This window comes from Polypterus senegalus, chromosome 3, assembly GCF_016835505.1.
Source record: "Polypterus senegalus isolate Bchr_013 chromosome 3, ASM1683550v1, whole genome shotgun sequence".
Classification (NCBI taxonomy): domain Eukaryota; kingdom Metazoa; phylum Chordata; class Cladistia; order Polypteriformes; family Polypteridae; genus Polypterus; species Polypterus senegalus.
In genome coordinates this window covers 154,947,597-154,967,727 of record NC_053156.1, presented here as the reverse complement: position 1 = coordinate 154,967,727, position 20,131 = coordinate 154,947,597, and the positions used below count along the sequence as shown (strand labels likewise).

General features: G+C 36.6%; 1 protein-coding gene across 2 annotated transcripts in view; it reads right to left on the bottom strand.

Annotated features, from left to right (window-relative positions):
• The window catches only part of si:dkey-119f1.1 (uncharacterized protein LOC557127 homolog), a 175,204-nt gene that overhangs the window by 68,991 nt on the left and 86,082 nt on the right, over positions 1–20,131 (bottom strand). For both annotated transcript variants that reach the window (XM_039748107.1, XM_039748108.1), the window contains 7 exons: positions 19,116–19,262; positions 16,965–17,053; positions 7,440–7,604; positions 7,180–7,358; positions 6,551–6,752; positions 6,274–6,388; positions 2,382–2,542 (listed from right to left, as the gene is read on the bottom strand). In XM_039748107.1, coding sequence (XP_039604041.1) covers positions 2,382–2,542; positions 6,274–6,388; positions 6,551–6,752; positions 7,180–7,358; positions 7,440–7,604; positions 16,965–17,053; positions 19,116–19,262 — 1,058 coding nt within the window. The remainder of the gene's footprint in view (positions 1–2,381; positions 2,543–6,273; positions 6,389–6,550; positions 6,753–7,179; positions 7,359–7,439; positions 7,605–16,964; positions 17,054–19,115; positions 19,263–20,131) is intronic.

Sequence of the window (20,131 nt, the reverse complement as noted above, 5' to 3'; positions counted from 1 at the left end):
GACAAAAAGGACTGGACTGCTGCTGAGTTATTTTCTCTGATGAAAGTAAATTTTGCATTTCCTTTGGAAATCAAGGTCCCAGAGTCTGGAGGAAGAGAGGAGAGGCACAGAATCCACGTTGCTTGAGGTCCAGTGTAAAGTTTCCACAGACAGTGATGGTTTGGGATGCCATGTCATCTGCTGGTGTTGGTCCATTGTGATTTCTGAGGTCCAAGGTCAACGCAGCCATCTACCAGGAAGTTTTAGAGCACTTCATGCTTCCTGCTGCTGACAAACTTCATGGAGATGCAGATTTCATTTTCCAACAGGACCTGGCACCTGCACACAGTGGCAAAGCTACCAGTACCTGGTTTAAGGACCATGGTATCCCTGTTCTTGATTGGCCAGCAAACTCGCCTGACCTTAACCCCATAGAAAATCTATGGGGTATTGTGAAGAGGAAGATGCAATACGCCAGACCCAACAATTCAGAAGAGCTGAAGACCACTATCAGAGCAACATAGGCTCTCATAACACCTGAGCAGTGTCACAGTCTGATCGACTCCATGCCACACCGCATTGCTGCAGTAATGCAGGCCAAAGAAGCCCCAACTAAATATTGAGTGCTGTACATGCTCATACTTTTCATGTTCATACCTTTCAGCTGGCCAACATTTCTAAAAATCCTTTTTTTGCATTGGTCTTAATTGATATTCTAATTTTCCGAGATACTGAATTTGGGACTTTCATTAGTTGTCAGTTATAATCATCAAAATTAAAAGAAATAAACATTTGAAATACATCTGTCTGAGTGTAATGAATGAATCTAATATACAAGTTTCACTTTTTGAATGGAATTACTGAAATAAATCAACTGTCATGATATTCTAATTTTATGACCAGCACCTGTATAGACAACATTTGTTGTAAATATTCTGTCCGAGTTTGGCAACGGATTCCCTTGTTCAGGACCATCTTCAACCCTGACAACATCATCTGGAAAACTTCTAACTCTTGATAATGCAACATATAACCGACCGTGGCTGAATACTGGTTCTGGCAAATAAATGCCAACTTTTTCTAAGGTTTGCTCTTCTGAGTCATTCTCTTTTAGCGTTTTTCTGACGGTCATTTTCTTTTTCTTCAATCTATCTATTTGCTCATATTTTTCTTTGTCTTTCAACCTTTCTTTTGTTGATGTTTACTTGTTGAGCTGACCGTTCTTTCAGGAGATGTTGCTTATATAGGATTTGATTGTCTGTGTCTTTTTTCCTACTTGACGTCTCCTTTTTTTTGGGTGGCATGTTGTTAATAGATACGTCCGTAATATTTTCTCTTGCAGTAATACTGGCTTGTATGTGGCTGTAATACAAGTCACTGTATTGTGTGCCTTTAATTTTCTCTCGCAGTAATATCAGTTTGCATTTCCATAAAACCTGTAATTTTCTCTGACAGTAATACTGGCTTTGATGTCCGTAATATGACTTTAATTTTCTGTCACAACAGTGGGCAATCAGCAGAGTGTCCCCAGCAACTGATGTAATGTGTGGCGTGCAGCTGATAATTGTGCCTGTGGCGTCTCCCCAGCAAGTACTGTGCAGTTCCCCAGCAAGTATTTTAATCTGTGGTGGCGTGCAGCCAATTTATTGTATGTGTGGCGTCTCCCCAGCAACAGCTTTTATGTGCGTGGTTGCGACTACCCAATCAGTACTCTCCCCAGCAATGATGTCCGTTATTTGCTTACCATGCGCGGCTAGGCCATTCACTATGTGCCCAGCTTCCAGTGTGTGTGTTTTATTTGCTTATCATGCACGGCCACGGCTAGGCCATTCACTGTGTGCGTCGACGGTGACGTGCGCATGGGAGGGGCACGGTGCGATGCGCGGCATGGCCCCGCGCATGCGCACTTCACCAGAAGACACACACACAGGGGTTTTATTAATGGATGGATGGATGGATGGATAGATAGATAGATCTGAGAGGAACCCCAAGCAGAACAACCATATTACCAGATCAAAAGAAGACAGTTAAGGGGGTTTGGGCATATTCTCTGGATGTCTCCCTGTAATTTCCATGGGAGCAGTACCAGGTATAGCTCATGTGAAGAAGACTAAGGAGAAGATCCAGGACATGCTTCAGGACTCTCAATTGTCCTGGAAGAGTATGGGTATGTCAATGAAAGGGCTGGAGGAAGCTACTAAAAATATGGATGTCTGGTTAGTACAGCATAGCATTCCTACAGAAACTTTCACTAATGAATGAAAATCACAATAATTCAACTGAAAAAAGTGTATTTATATAAATCATGACACAATTTAAAATTCATTATAAAGAATACTTAATATGGAATAGTAAACATTTCATCTGAAAAGCAAGGCAAATAAGAAATATACTATATTAACCTGATTTCTGCTTCCACATCTCCACTTAAATACTGTGCCCTTGTATGTTCAGCTGAGTAATATCGATTTGTAAAAACCTGATCACCATCTCTAGTAAATGCTTCACGACAATTCTTAGGAGGATTCTTAGCCTGCATCACTTCACGTGCTACAGTGCTATCCTAAAACAAAAACAGATACCATTTTAATATACATAAATTAGACTTAGTGATAATATATAAAAAGTTTAAGCATTCCAAACATTTGCTTTACATGAGGTTTTAACAGGAGGTAAATAGAATTTTAAACAAGATGCCCAAAATTAAGCTTTATTAAATTTACTCAATAACATAAATATTCAGGGCTGTCCACGATGAACAATTAGTATACAGTTAATTCAAAAAGTCTTCAGACTTTTGATTGTTATTTTCCTGAACCCTAAACTGATATGGACATAAAGCTGTCATTCAGTGATATCATAAAAAAGATTTAAGTTCTCTTGAAAGATTTAAAATATCTCTAAATCTTTTGAGATATTTTTTAAAATAGAATCAAGATATGTGCAAATCATGTTAAGATTTCTTCACAAATTGAACTGAAATATATCTTTATTTACTGACATCTTCAAATCAGTTAATGGTATCTTAAATTCACCTCTATAATATAATTTACCTTTAGCAAATTTTGTTTTTCAAATTTGTATTGCAAAATGGATTGTCAATCATAATTAATAAATACTATAAATAAATGCACAAACAACCCAATTAACAAAATTGTAACCAAGAAAACAGATTTCTGTAAGGAGAAACACACAACTATTTACCAATCTCAGACCCCATGAACCATACCTTTAACAAAATCTTCAACTCACAAAGTATTTTAGTTAGCAGAAAGGCCCACTGAGTGACATTTTAAACGAGATGCAGGATAATATTGCTAAACTGACTAATAAAACTTATTGTGGCGTGCTGAAAGGTCAATGACTCTTTTTTTTTTTTAATTCAAGTACAGTTTCTTGCTTGTGTTTAGGAATGCTGCTACATTAAAACAAATTTCCTTGAATCCCATAGATGCTATTACTCCTCTTTCTTAAACAAAATGTCTGTGTCCAGAAGGCACCGTATTTCTGGAACTAGTGTGTTTGGGGAAGTAGCTTAATACAATGCTAATGCGACTTCCCCTATTCACTGGTCATCACTAGCCATACCACATGCACTTCAGAACAGGTAATCCAACTGAAGCTAAGCATATCCGGGCCTGGCCAGTACTTGGATGGGACACTGTCTAGGAAAAGCTGGAATTGCTGCTGGAAGAGATGTTGCAAAGGCCAACCCTGTGGTCTTAGAGTGCCTCAATGCAGTGAAGGGGAGACACTGTTCTGTAAAAATGGCGCCATCTTTCGGATGTGATGTAAAACCGAGGTTCTGATTATCTGCGGTCATAAAAGATCCCTGGGCATACTTCGCAAAGTGTAGGGCATATCCCGAATGTCCAGGCTAAATTGCTCATCACAGCCTAGTCATTCTGGCCCCCTAATCATCCTCGTCCCTAACTGGTTAATTATCTCTCTCAACCCTTCACTACCTAATAGCTTATGTGTGGTGAGCGCACTGGTGCAAAAATGGTTGCCACTGCATCATCCATCAGCTGCACATTGCTGATGGTGGTTTCCCACTCTTTACGTAAAGTGCGTTGAGCAGTGAGAAAAGTGCTACATAAATGAAATGTCTTCTCCTTCTTCTTCATCTTCTACAATTCAAGTACCAGTAACAGCTTTGTTCATTAGCTAACATTGCACCTCACATGATATCAACATTGCTAAGTGCACTGAGAGATGTGCACTACTAAAGAATAAAATGAGTGAAACCATTACTAAGAGGAGAATATGCTAAATAATCCAGTTCTGGATATGAATATAAATGTATTGATGGTAGGTGGTCTACAATTCAAATGCTTGTTCTTGTTGAGCATGTTTAATTTTCGTTCATGAGAGTATTTTACAGACTTAGTTATTCAACAGTATTCTTGTCAAACTAATGTCGTAAGCCTGACTGGATGACTTTATATGTGAATTATGCAACACAACTAACATGAGATTTTTTAACATTGTTTGCTGTTGTTCTAGCATTGGTCACCATAGGTGCCTAATCTATAAGAAACTTTGATGGTCTCCATTCCGCATTAAAACACTACACTACACAATTAAATGATGTCAGTGACATATAAAAAAAATTAATACAGTTTTTGGTTACAGTATTCCTTCTAGGGCTGAAACTAACAATTACTTTGATAATTGGTCAATCTAAAGATTATTTTTTTAATTACTCTCTCTTTCTTTTTTTTTTTTTTTAAACAATCCAAGTAAATATTTATTATTTTCATTTGAAATTAAATGAATGAAGTGTATGAAACGGAACTTCTCACCAAAAACAGGACTGTATAAAATTAAAAAAAAAGCTATTTTTAAAAAAATGAACTACTTGTAGATATTTTAAACAAAATATTGTTTTTAGTAAAACATTTATATAACAAACTGAAAATAAATATTGTAGTAATAAATAAAAATAACACACTTGGTAGCACTTCTGGTTCTGATTGAGCAATGAACACAAACACAATTTCCTTAAAAACACATTTTCAATAAATTTAACTAAACTCGCAATGTGGCTTATGCATTTATAATCACAGTGAAGCAACACTTAAAAATTAAACACGTAGATTATGTTAGTAGTACTAGGGTGTTGTACCGTGTTAGCCATTATGAATGTAGAGAAAAGCCAAGAAAAATGACACCTTTTACTGGCTAACTAAAAAGATTACAATATGCAAACTTTCGAGGCAACTCAGGCCCCTTTCTTCAGGCAAGATGTAATGATTACATCTTTGCATACAAGACTGGAAAAAAAGAAAAAAAAAAACAGTTTTCTGCTCAGACAGGGATGTATGTTTCTTCACATCCATGTTTTGTAAACAAATACACTATAATGTTGCACGTGTATGCAATCATGTACTGTGCACCATAAATTAAAAAAAAACTCAAAAAGGAAAATAAAAATCTGAACGTTTAGTAGCTAGTGGCTAATGATACATATTTTTTAGTCGCCCATCACAAAAGTCTGCCACACGTGCAAGTGTTTAATTCGCATTGTAGAGGGCTGAACTATAACTCAAATTATTCCAAACTTCAAAGTGAAAATCAAGGAATTATGCCTTTCCTTGCAAACATTGCATCCATGTACTTGTATCAATTAACACTGAAGTAACATTCAGCTTACTAGAATGATGATGAGTCTTCTTCCTCCACAGAGCCTGTAACGGTATGTTTCCTTTTCAAATGCTCATGCATTACCATTGTTGTCTCGTGCCATACGAGGTCAGACCTATTGTACAACTCACAACCTTTTTTCTGCATTCAGAGAAAAGTGTTCCCAAACTCTGAAAGTCTTAGGTTGCACCATCTTGTCTGTCATATGTTTATCGTTTTCCATTTTTCAAATGCGTTCACAACTGAATGAAGTAGTGACGCAATTGTGCTCCACAACATACTCAACCTAATAACATAATCAGCTAACTGAAAGTGATTCTTTGCCAACTTTTTTAATAATTGAATATTATCGATTAGGACAATTAGTTTTTGCAACTCTGTTTCCTTCAAACCTTATTCATACAAACCTTTTCATTACTTATTAAAATGTTAGAGGCTGAGGACAGAATTCTAAAAAAAACTACTGATAAGTAAATATTTGCATTTTTCCCATGGTGCTTCAGTTATTTGTTTGTATGAATTTAATTTAGCTGTATTTAAAATAGTGCCTTTGGGTTGTAACTGCATGAACAATACACATAAAAATAAACTTAACTGAAGTCAACGGAATTGTTCCATCAATGAAAACAGAAATAAACATATACTTACTTTGATTAGCAAAACTGTTTCAATACCTCTAACATCAATCAGACAATTAGCAACAACAGGATCATTAATTTCTAAAACCTGAAGTACAGAGGGGAACTGTGGATGATTGACAGCTCTGTAAAAATAAAAAGAATCTTAAATAAATTATACTTCCAGCTCTTTTGAAGCTGTGAAGACCATAATGCTATTTTAATGATAATGTCACCTAATTATAAAAATAACAGAACAATGTATTTATTAAAGGTAGATTACTGCCATTTTAACATATAAATTGTACCTGATGCTTGTGTTGTACAGCTGATTTCCAAATTCACTGACCAGAATAAGCGGCCTTCGTCCTTGCGGGTAAAACTTGCTCATCAAACTCTGGAGTACTTTCTCATCTTTGTAGTTATCACAGCAGAATGCAAGCAAATATGATTTCAAGCAGCATTCAACAGCTAAAGATAGATCAGGATCCTTAACACGAATACATGATCCTACAAAACATAGCCCAGAACGTACACAGAAGATTATCAAATTGCAGATAAAAAGCAAAACGTAATTCTGATTTTTGCTTAACTCAACTAAATATGTAACATTAAGTTAACGAGTTGCATATTTGGCTTCAATCTTTTCCAACAGCCACATGTCAAACGAGAGAGAGAGAGAGAGATTCTCCGAAATTGTAAAATAAAGAGATGACATTTGACAATTAAAAAATGGTTTATTGTATGCACAGTAATCTCACCAAAAGTAAAATCCAGACAACCCATTATTACCATGAATTGCACTTATGTTGCTGATCTGCTCTAGATTTTCAAAAACATGAAAAATTAAATGACAAGTAAATTTCATCAAACTGCAAGCACAGTAAAAAGGAAATACATGTATATAACATGGTATCCTTTATATGCATTTGCCTACCTATTGGGCCTATAGGTTTCTTAACAAAATGTCCTTTTCTGTGTGCTTCATTTATAGCTGCTAGAAGTGCAGGCATTTTCTCTCCAAATCTTTTTATCCTGTCAGTTCTACTGCTTTTAAGTGAGTTCAGCTGCCGTGACTTATCATCAGTAGTCCTGCAAAGTTCTTCCTGTTCATGCCTTTTAAGCAAAAAATGAAAATTCAGAAAGATTAATTCAACAATTTGGATGTTTTTTCCTGCATCTCAGGTTTATACATACCTAATTTTAGTGTGTTCTTCTTTGTATTTATAGATGGCTTGTTGGTAAAGGTCATTTTGTTGATTTAGAGTGGCATCCTTATCCTTTAAAGCGGCCAACGATTCTCCAAGTTTTTCTATCTTTTGTAGTTTCTCTGTTCGATCAGCCTCAGAAATTTGGCTTATACTGCAAAAATTTTAATTCTAAGGTTAAAAATTTAACAAAAACATGTTCCATAACTTTTATAATTAAGCATGAAAAAGAAACCTCTCTTTTCAGGCTACATATACAGTTGAACTGTCTAAAGAATGATCAGAAGGACAGAAACAACTGCATACACTGTATTTTAAATGCATCTATAACAAATACAGGTTTGAATTTCTGAAGTTATGTCATCACATTATATGAAACCAATTCTCCTGCTGAACTCTGGATTCTCTGACCTCTGCTACAAATTCTAGCTCTTGCTCGTGTTACCAAGCTATAAACCCTCCAAACTGTTCTGGGTGTGTTGCAGGGTTTCTGCCCAGTGGGACGTTCTCGGAGCAGCTCCAGCCTGGAAGAGCCAACAGGAGGGTATTCTTATGACATTACCAAATCAGCTCTCTAAATCCTCAGAATCAGCAACTCTACTCTGAGGCTCTTCACCCTATCACAAGGTGTCAGCCAAGCAGTCCTGTAAAGAAACCTTATTCCTGCTACTTGTACTCACAATTTCATTCTTTTGGTCATTACCCACAGCTTATGATCGTACGTGACTACAGGGATGTAGATGAACTAGTAAACTGAGAGTTTTCTCTTTAGACTGAGCTCTCGCTTAACCACCACGAACCAGTACAGCTCCCACAGAAGGGCTGCCATCTCTCAAATCTGCTGGTCGATCTCACGTTGCATTCTTCTTTCATTTGTGAGCAAGATCTTGAGAAACTTTCATTTTTCCAAAAAGGGCCTTTTTATTTGCTTTGCCAATAAAAAATCTATATTAATAAAAGGCAAAGCCCTCACTGACTGACTGACTCACTCATTGACTCACTGACTGACTGACTCATCACTAATTTTCCAACTTCCCATGTAGGTAGAAAGCTGAAATTTGGCAGGCTTATTCCTTACAACTTACTTACAAAAGTTAAGCAGGTTTCATTTCGAAATTCTACACGTAACGGTCATAACAGTCGATAACAGTCGACAATGTCCGCCATGTTGAACTTTCTTATTTATAAACCCATCTTCACGAAATTTGGTAGGTGCTCCCCTTAGCTAACCAAAACCAATGTACGTACTTATTTCGATGGTATTACGCCACTGTCGGCCACCATATTGAACTTTCCAACATCACTAATTCTCCAACTTCCCGTGTAGGTAGAAAGCTGACCCCATCTTCACGAAATTTGGTAGGCGGCTTCCCTGCGCTAACCAAAACCGATGTACATACTTATTTCAGTGGTATGACACCACTGTCAGCCACCATATTGAACTTTCCAACGTCACTAATTCTCCAACTTCCCGTGCAGGTAGAAGGTTGAAATTTGGCAGGCTCATTCCTTACAGCTTACTTACAAAAGTTAAGCAGGTTTAATTTCGAAATTCTACGCGTAACGGTCATAACGGTCGACAATGTCCGCCATGTTGAACTTTCTTATTTATGGCCCCATCTTCACGAAATTTGGTAAGCGGCTTCCCTGCGCTAACCGAGACCAATGTACGTACTTATTTCGGTGGTATGATACCAATGTCGGCCTCCATATTGAACCTTTCAACGGTCTTTGTTACTTATGGGCCCAGCTTCAAGAAATTTGGTATGCGGGTTCCCAATGCTAACTGAATCCTACTTACGTACATATATACGTCCATAGCCTGCAGCTCAGTCACCGTGTGAGGCGGCGTTGGGTCCCCCATCCCAACGCCTCCCACATTGTTGGCTGCCTGCCTAAATAAGGCCGTCCGTCGCTCCAGTCTCTACATTCCCTTCCTTGCTTCGCCACGGGATTCACGTCTCCCTGCTGATAACTACAGCCTTTTTATTTAATCCATGGCTTCTCCACTGTTTTATTGTTCGTTTATTACGATTATAGTTATTGTGTAGATATTTTAGATTTACTTTACATTGTTCAGGTACCCATTTCCTTGATCATTCCAACCGTACCCCCATTAACATGTCGGGATGATCACCATCGATCAAAGATCTGTCACTTACCGAGTGGTTTTAATGCCCGGAGATGGCATCTACCTTTTCCATTCTCTTTGTTACATATTGCACGGCCATATCAGGCTCACTCTTGATATCCGGAGGAACATTGTGTCTTAAGTATTGAATGACTGGGACAGGGTTAAGGTGTGGACTGATGACGGTACAGGAGATAATTATACTACACAGGAGCACTAGAAGAGTAAAATGCTTAAGCCCTTCACCTATGGATCTGCATGTGAGTTGATGGCTGCCGCTGAATTGTTCGGTTGTCACTTTCACTGTACCGAAATGGCCAAATATTTTACACCTTTCGACAACCGCCTATGCCTCTTAAACATCTTAGATTCATAGATGACGATTTTAGTAGTGGACACTTTGATGTTTATGAATGTTTAAACTCTCAAAAGCTGGATGTGAAGTTATCGATGAAACCGGTTGTATACTTACAACGTTTGACAGACGCCGAATGTCTCTTCAACACAAGTCCTACAAATACTGTCGTAATTGAAACAAACCATGAAACTCAAACCGATTACCGGTTCTCTATACAGCCTCCAGTTAATCCAAAATGCGGCTGCAAGAATTATTACAAGAACAAGAAAATATGAACACATAACTCCAGTTCTTAAATCTTTACACTGGCTCCCAGTTAAGTTTAGGGCAGATTTCAGAATCCTCCTTTTAACATATAAAGCATTAAATGGCCAAGGTCCGGCTTACTTGTCTGAACTTATCATAACTTAGCAACGTTTCAGCCGTGGCATGGCCAAATGGGGAGGCAGCTAGATGGATGAGGTCTCCAGGACTCTAAAAATATCCAAACCTAATTTATGTCATATCATCTACTGTTAAACCGTACTTCTAAAATTTTTATTATTATGCTGTATTAAGGAATTGTTCTGCTCTGTGTATTGTACTGTATTGACCCCCTACTTTTGACACCCACTGCACACTCAACCTACCTGGAAAGGGGTATCTCTTTGAACTGCCTTTCCCGAGGTTTCTTACATTTTTCCCTACAAGGTTTTTATTGGGAGTTTTTCCTTGTCTTCTCAGAGAGTCAAGGCTGGGGGGCTGTCAAAAGGCAGGGCCTGTTAAAGCCCATTGCGGCACTTCCTGTGTGATTTTGGGCTATACAAAAATAAACTGTATTGTATTTTATTGTATTATGACAGCAGCAATCCAAGCTGTGAGATTTGAAGCAAGATTACAGTTCACATGGCCAATTGTACGTTGCATGCTCAAGAGTAAGCTCAGCGCACAGCTTGGTCATGTTACAACCGGAGGGCCGAACTCACAATGTGGTATACAAAGAGATCCTTAACAAATAATTATTGGTATATTTTCCCTCAGTTTAAAAAGGTTTAATTTTCTCCTTAATAAAAATTTTAAGGCAGTACTTTGCCGCTGTGAAGCGCGGGTATTTTGCTAGTAAATAAATAAATCACAGTCTCTAATCTAAACTGTACGAATCCAAAAAGAAGGATAATTCATTTTCCTAGTGAATCTTTATAAACCTCTGGACTGGAGGCAAGAGTCTGCCACAATAAAGATACTGTCAACATTAGTGTTTAGATCTGATGGTGTATGTACCAAAAAAAAGAAGTCTGACTGCATTCTCATACCATTGCTCGCATACTGAAGTGTCAGCATGGCACTGCCAGATTTAAACACTAGGGTGGAGAGTCTAACACATACTGAAGAGTCTATAGCTGCAAGTGAAAGTTGCTGCTGCACTTTTTGTGGCATTGCACATCTACTTTGTCAACATACCTGTATCGATCAAACACAGGAAGCTCTACAGTCTACTTGTGACTTTACACTGTAGGAAGATAAGTAAATAAATCAAGGTAAATAGGTAAATAATATTCAATGTGGCTTTTATATAAGTCACATATAAATGTTTTTTTTATATAAAGACCATCACAAAACATAATCACAAACAGAACTTTGCATGATACCTTGGTGAGCTCAGCATGCCTTACTCATTCTCATCTGAGTTTACCTCTGTTATAGCACGTCTTTATTTGAAAGCAGCAATATCAGATCGGGGAGAGCGTGAATGTGACAGAGAATAAAACTGAATTAAAAAAAAATGCTAACCTTTACAAGCAACATACATTTACATCGGCTGTTTCAGACTCAAATCAAATTTACAATACAATGTACTCAAAACATTAATTCTGGGAAGCAGCCAGGATCGAATCTGCGACCTCTTGATTATGAGTCTGCAGTTCTTACCACTGTAACACCAAAGAGGTTGTGTCAGTGTCATTCCCTAACCCGATTTATTTTTCTTCAGTTATATTCTTGTTTTGTTATACGTGTACCTTTTGCAAAATTGTTTATTTGATATTTGGAGTTCATTCTTCACACATTATAAACTTCATGTCAAAATTTTGTCATTAGTACAAAAACATAAATAAAAGTGTGTGTTTTAGGTATGTGTTCAACATTTCTTGCATTTCCTGTTATACTACACTTGCATAGATCGCTGTAGACACAGAACACACATGAACTACATGTGTTCCAAATAACGATATATTATTTACCCTATACAACCCCAGGCAACTCACACCAAGATAAACAAGGCTTGAGCTGGGAGAGCTTTTTGCCCAAGTTGAGCTTCATCGGTAGGGAGGATGGGAGGATGTGCTGATCGACACATTTACAAAATAAAATACACTGATGGAGAGGTGCGAAGGAATTTAAGGTGGGCCAGGATCACATGTTTTTTCATAGGCTTCGGAGATTCTAGTGTTAAGTGAAGCATAGAAGGAACTGTTACTTAACTTTATGGAGAGGAACAAAACAGTAATCTTTAGCCATCCCGGAAAAATGGCCCCTTCTGAATATAACATATTACTGAACCAGACACAATAATCCAAACGGGCCCTTACAGAATCCTAGAAATAATGACAGGCTGAAACTTTCGTTTCACTGCTTAAACCTTCTTGATTCAATAAATACTAATGCAGATGAGTTGTCACATCTTGTTTAACCTAGTAATGATAGAATACAATTTTAAGGGGCAAATTATTATATACCATTATTGTAAACAAATAACATTGACAAAACTATTCAACTACACTACTAGTCAAACGTTTTAGAACACTTCAGATTTTCTACAATTTTAATCAGTTGAAATGCAAAAAAGGCCCTAAAATGGCGAAAAGGTTAGCAAAAAATGAAAAGGAAATACCAGAAAAAAGCAAATGGGTCTTATTCAGGAAACATCTAATAGGTTACAACCTACTGTGGACTATGGCCGGCTTGTCATCCTGGCCAATACCCCCAGGCCGCCAGGTGGAGCTCTCCCTGCAGCATGGAGGTGCCCCAAATACCAGTAGGGAATCATGGACGATGTAGTTTTCCTTTACAGCCCTGCTGGATACCACAGGGGCCAACAGAGGACGCTACAAGGAGGCCCAGAGAGTCGTATGTGCCCTATAACCCGGAAGTACGTCGTAGGCAAAGCGACAGGGGAAATGCCGTCTTTCCGGGATGAAGAATAGGACTTTTTATCTGACCCGGGTCAGGGAACATAAAAGGACGATGGGAAATCCCAGATGTCAAGCTGAGCTAGGTGGAAGGGTGGTAATGCATTTGGGAGTAGGAGGATTGGTTTATTGTGATTATTGATTTATTTGTATGAGTATTGTGGAGAGGAGGGTGCTTTGTGCACTGTTATTAATAATAAAGTCAACTTATTGGACTTTTACCTGGTGTCTGGCGTATAGTCTGAGGGTTCAAGAGGACGATAGCGCCCTCTATCTGTCACTCTACACATGTTCTGCAGCAATTAAAGTAAATTAAGCCTTGTAAGGTGAAGCAAACAATTTGCACAGGTGTTAAACTTCTGTTGATTACTTAAAAATCTTCTGTCTGTCTTAAAGCAGAGTTGGAACAGACTGTGTTACTACATCCTCTAAAATTCTACTTGGCCAGTTTTCCAGTGATACTGGAATTAACAAATGAAATGACACAGATTATTATTACCCTTAAAAGTGTAGGCCTTTCATTTAGAGAAACTACCCCAAAAAAAAAAAAATCAAAGTATCAGTGAGTACAGTGTCCTACACAATCCAAAGGCAATTTAAAACTGGAAGAAACTCTGATAGGAAGAGATCTGGCAGACCCAAAGTCACAACCCAATCAGAAGACAAGTTTCTGAGGGCCGCCAGCTGCATGACAGGTGCTTCAAAGCACAACAGCTTCAAGCACAGCTTAACAGAGGTCATATAAAGAAAGTCTCAGTTTCTACTGTGAAACAGAGACCCTGTTTGCTGTTTTGACAGGATGAGTGGTTATAAGAAACCCATAAGCTGAAGGACAAAATAGGGCCCTGAAATACCAGCTGTGGACTATTGTAGACTGGACAAAGTTTCCTCTTCACAACAGAAACTGAGACTTGCTTCAACTACTGTTAAGCTGTGCTTGAAGTATACCACATCTCAACAAAATTGGTCCAGGAAGAGCCTTGTTTTTCCAAGTGGACAAAAAGACGTGGAGACAGACATGGGTTTTCGCAATATGTGCTTCGTGCATTATATGGGAATACTGTACACCAAAAATCTGACAAATGATATACATGGAGTATGCCTGTTTTTTTTAAAGTACTTGAGACTGAAGTGCTGGAGTGACTCTGACTTTTCAGTACTGGTTTGTAGCAAGGCTGTCACCTAAACCATTTACTGAAATTAGATTTTTTTAATGTTTAAAAAATATATTCATCAGTATATACAGAAGGTGGGCTCAAAATACTTTCCTGTACAAAGTACAAGACAACAGAAAGCTAGTAATGTGCTATTTTTCACAACAGATTGTTTAGTAAAGTTGCATCAAGTCATAGCATTAAATGTTAAATAAGTAAAATACAGATGATGTAACATTGCTTGGTTCTCAAAAACTGTTCATGGAAGTTCATTACAGCTCAGGCAAGATTTGCAATTCAGGTGCATGGAAAATCGGCTGATCAAAGTGGATTTCTATAGTGGTTTCTTCTATGTATTAATTTTCTTAGATCAACTGTGCCCAACAGGTACAAAGAGATATATAGTAGAAATTGTGTGTTTCTGTGCATTCTCTAATTATTTTGAATTCAATTCAGTTCAGCTTATTGTTATTAAGAGCACTTCTTTATATGAGCGGAGTATTGTACCATAACATAGCATAGCAAACATAGCATTAAAAAGAGATAAAACATAAATGTGAAAACATAATACTGAAACATCAACAGAGAAATAATAGATTAGATTAGATTATGCACAATATACCCAATGTGTATGCAGAGAATCAGAAATCTGTCTCTAAGTAAAGTGTAAATAGGTACTCAGGTGCTCTTGATCCTTCCCAAATGAAGGTGAAGACCAGGAAAACTATAATGGGGTGTCCTGCAATTCAAAACAACAATAGTTCTCTTTCTCAATGGATAAATGTCTTTCTCATTCAATGATGAGTGTAGCTGTGTTTGACAAAGGTTTCCAAATGGTCCAGTTCAAATGCAGCTACCAGAAAAACATTCCAGCACTAATATGACTTGTCGTACAAAAAATATTCCACGGTCCAAGTGTCTTCATTTTTAAAGATTTTAGTGAAATTCAATGCAAACCGTTCACACAAAAAAGAGAAAAAAGTTGATAATAAAATTTTTTATGTTCAAGTTCAAGCTAAGCAGACTAAGGAAAATCTACAATTCACTTTAATTTAAAGGATTTGGTTCTTGCAATGACAACAGAACCTAACCAACTAAAAATATGAACTGGAGAAGGACAAAACCTCAAAAACTAGGAAGAGAAAAGAGGAGCCCTGATCCTATGTAATTTATGAAAAATGTATATCATATTACCCATAACTTTATCTAACTCACCACTGAGATGCAAGGTGAAAAGTATACAAGTATATGAACTTAAAAATCAAATAGTAGTAACTTTCATCACCAACCCTACTTCAGGCTGTTCACTATTATAGCCTATATTTTTATATTGATAACCTACTTTTTGTTGGGTATGAACCTCACCAAAACTTCAGTCTCATTTGTGAAAATGCCTAACTATGTAACTATTAAAGTAACTGCCCAGGCTTTAATCAAGAGAAATTATTGTGTATATACTATTTCAATTAAGCTAACTGTGAATTGCAAGAACATCCTAACTTAAAGAACTACATTTTGAAGGTTAATTGAATCTTTATACAGGTAGTTGTCAACTTACGATCTACATGTCTTATGATCGTTACAGCGTCTCATGGGCATACAACGGTTTTTGCCACACCAGCCCTGTATGCCGTGGCTAATTTATCTTGATCTCAGTTTATTACCTGGAGCAGTTTTGACTTTGTTTAGTTACATTTGTCATGCAATTACAGAGAAAAAGACAATTGATCTTGACAAAAAAATGAAGGTGATCAAGCAGTATGAGGAAGGAAAGAAAGTGAATGCGATCTCATGTGACTTTAAGTTGTTCCATTGTAACCAGTGTTCAAGGCACACCCTGTACTGCTGAGCTCTGGCTTTGAATCCGGTTAACCTCTGAAGCTTCTGCATTGTGACTCACAATGTGCCACTTTGTGTGAACCGCCACGAAGGGGTAATGAAACCACAATGAACTCTTTTATCTGTTAAAATGTATCATTAACAGGCTGAAGTATTAAAATAGAATAACATACGAGTGCTCAAAATCTGCTGGTACAAATTCTGCTCTCATAGTTATCACAATGAACACTGGCAGAGGTGCACATGGATAACTTAACATAACACAGACAAAGAAAGGATTTGTGAAACTGTTCAAGATTTGGAACTCATGCAAGTAACAGTAATATTGAAACAAAATAATAATAATAAAAACAATTACAAAAACAATGAAAGAAAATCTACACAATGTGCTAAGAATGATGATAAAAATCATATAAAACAAACAATATGACAATATACATATACTGGTCAGTCTTAGGTCCAGTTTGACTTATGTCCAGTCCGTCGGAATCGAACATGGTCATAAGTCGATGCCTACCTGTATATGCCCTTTGAGGACAAACCTGGACTTTAATAAGGACTTTAATAATCTTTTTTTTAACAATGTATAAGAAAAAGTACCATGCGGTAATGATATACCTGAAACTACTTCAACTTTTTTCTCTCATGTCTTATTTCATTTAGCTTTACATATATCAATATATCAACTATGCATTCATGTTTGATCCTAAAAATATTTCTGGGAAAGAAGTGCTATTCAAAAATTAATATAAATTGAAACAATACATTAAGGAAAATCTTCAGTGCATACTGGGATTAATAATGGATCATTTTAATAAAGAACAGCTTTAGTGTATAGTAACATCCAGTACAACTAGCAACGTACCTGTGCCTCAGTTCTTGTGTATGTTTCTCTAGTTGTTCTCGGTCTCTGTCCAGTAACTTCAGATTATGTTTGGATCTGAATAAATTGGTCTGAAAAATTGGTACCTTCAGATTAATTTAAAAACCTCCTTATAATTATCAATAATTATTAATACTGTTTGTACAGTTATACTTAAATCTAATGTAATAATGAATAATCACAACTTTTTCTATTTTTTAAACATTTAACAGAAAAAATATTTTAAATGAGCTACATATAAAATCATATTATATCCATCAGTCACATATACAAGCATAATCTGCCCAAAATGCAGAAGTGTCAAGCAACCAAAAATTAGACTGGTAGAAATGAGCATAGTGTGTGCATAACTCCTTGAAAGTGTTGCACATTGGATGGAAAAAGCTACTGTAACTATTTGGAACAGCAATTGGCCTGGGGAAAAAGAAAACATTTGAGTGGCATGTAGCTTTTCAAACATATTTTGGATTGCTTTATGCATGCCAAATTTTTGTTTACTTGTTTCTACTCTAAGATGTTTCAAAAATGTTCTGAATAAATGCAATTTCACAGGACCTGGACAATAATGCTTCTGTCACAGCAGAGTAACTGACTTCATTCTGTCTCTTGACACCAGTACTACACTGGTGTCAGAGGAAGGACAAAAAGAAGACCTACTGACCTGTGTGTCTCGACACCCTATAATGTACTTATTTGGCTCAGAGGGGCTGCTGAACAGTGTAAAACTACATGCATAATTGCCATTCAGAGCAAGACAAGCACCTGTTTCATGCTCACTGCTTCACATGCACAAATTATTAGAAAGTAGTTCTAAGTTTTCTTTTAATCAGGTTGATCAAAACAAATAAAGAGGAGACAAGAAACGAACAGCAGTGCCTTGTGAGATTAATGAGCAAACCCCCTTATCTTATACTATGAAAGTGATGCACACAGGAGAGGGGTGAGTGTCCTCTCAGTGCACACATTAACTTTGACATATGCGGTAAGTGTTAATCAAACAATCCAAAATAAACATTATTAAAAACACATACGAGTTGTGACAGTAGACCTTTGATTTCAGATAAACTAAATTGAGATTATGGTGATATAGTTCCTACTGTAAAGTAATTACGGAATATCATATATTTAAATGGAACTTGTTTCTTAGGTCTACTGTCTTAAAACTGAAGAACATGCACTCAGCAGAGCTGGCTTTCTTTTGTGCACTGCACATTTCAAACATGTTCTTTTTGTATCAAGTATAATAACCCAAATTTTTCAAGTACTTTCCATTTACTCAATAAAGAGTACTTTACTCACAGAGCTGTATTTGGTAAATAAAAAAAAAAATTAGGAAAAATGCAGCGGTGCACAGACACAACTGCTGTCAAACCTCATGATATTTTTTCCCTGTTTATGAGGTTGCTGGCTCCTCTTTCTTTCTCTTGGGTGGGGGTTGAATTTTACTTTAATCTGTTAAATTTGTCTTGACTGTATGGAATGCTGTCTGTTTCCCCAATTAAAATCAATAAAAATATTTAAAAAAATGTTTCTGCTAAATGAAAGAAGTTCACAACATGACCATGACATGTTTATTTATAAGTTTAGTGTACTTGAATGTTTGCAGCATGAAACATAACAAAAAAAAACTGGAAACTGAAACAAAGTAATGAATCATCCCCTGATTCAGAACAAATCCATTGGACTAAGTGTGAAAATGCCTTATGAGTGTGGTTGATAGCTTTCTTGTGAGGTGTATGAGATGGCTGGAGTTTGGTGCTTTGAGGAAATTTCTGCAAATGTTTCAAATCCAATGATGATTTTAATTTACATCCACTATCTGGTCTGCCAATCAATGATGGACAATGTCATCAACCATTGTCTCAGCCCTAATACGCAAGGAAGCTTCAAATTCAGGGTGTGACCAATTATTAGCATTTTACCTCTATTACAGAAAAGTGTGTTGTTCTACAAACAAAATTCCTTCTCGAAACTTTACCATAAAGTGTGTTAACTAATTACAGTATGCATTCTGTTACTTTGTACTATTTAATTGTGAAATTACTAAGCACATATTATAATGAATAAAAATACTGCGTATTTACAATTATATACTATTTAACTAAAATTTGCAAAATAACTTGCAATACAAACCTCAGCAGCTTTATATGCTTTCCTTTTTGTATTTTCATCCTCCTTTAATTTGATTCCCTGAGGCTGCAAAACATGTACCTTTGCTGTGATATTTTCTAATTGGTTACAAATCTCTTTGTACTTTTTCTCTTCTTCAGCAACTTTGTCCTGCCAATAAAAGCCCACAGCAAATTTAACACACCATTTCTGCATACCAAGTTACATCATTACTAAATAACAGTAAATACAGTACTAATTTTTCAACTTAACTGGATATTGTATAATCACCCATAACAGTCATTAGTATAATATCTTTAAGTATCTGATATCTCTGTGTGTCAGACGCCTTATCAAAACTTGCATTTGCTACATTACATGACTTATTTGTCTTGATTTTGCAAATTTCAGTAATTTCCTTCTTGGATGTTTAGTTGTTACAGTGATACATCTGAGAGTGTTGTTTTTTTTAATACTGTATTGCTGCTTTTAAAATGTAAAGAATACACTAGTGCTGAGCGGTATACCGGTTCATACCAAAAGCCGTTTTTTATTTTTGTTATGATATGGATTTTTCTTATTCCGCAACACCAGTTTAAATAGCCTAAACAACGTTTGGAATGTGGAACAGAGGGAAACTGTTTAAGGGGGGAAACCTTTTTCACTGCTGCACCTCTAAACACGTATGCAACGGAGTACATGTGTTAGTGGAGGTATTTAACGGTGAAAATGTTGACTTTATTCTCGACATTAATGCTGAGATTAAAGTCAACATGTTGACTTTATTCTCGTAATTTGTCATTAAAGTAGAACATTGTAACTAAAGTTCATCTTAAAATTAATATTTAATTTACTAGATTTTCTCAAACCCCATCATAAGTTATGTAGCACATTAAATGCTTTGAGTTAAGTGTTCCCCGAGCCATGTTAATCGCTACGTGCTTCTTAAACTGACTTCTTCTTGCATTAAGATGAGGTGCAGGCAGCGATCACCACACAGAATACATTAATTTCATGATATTCCTGCTCCCTGAACATTT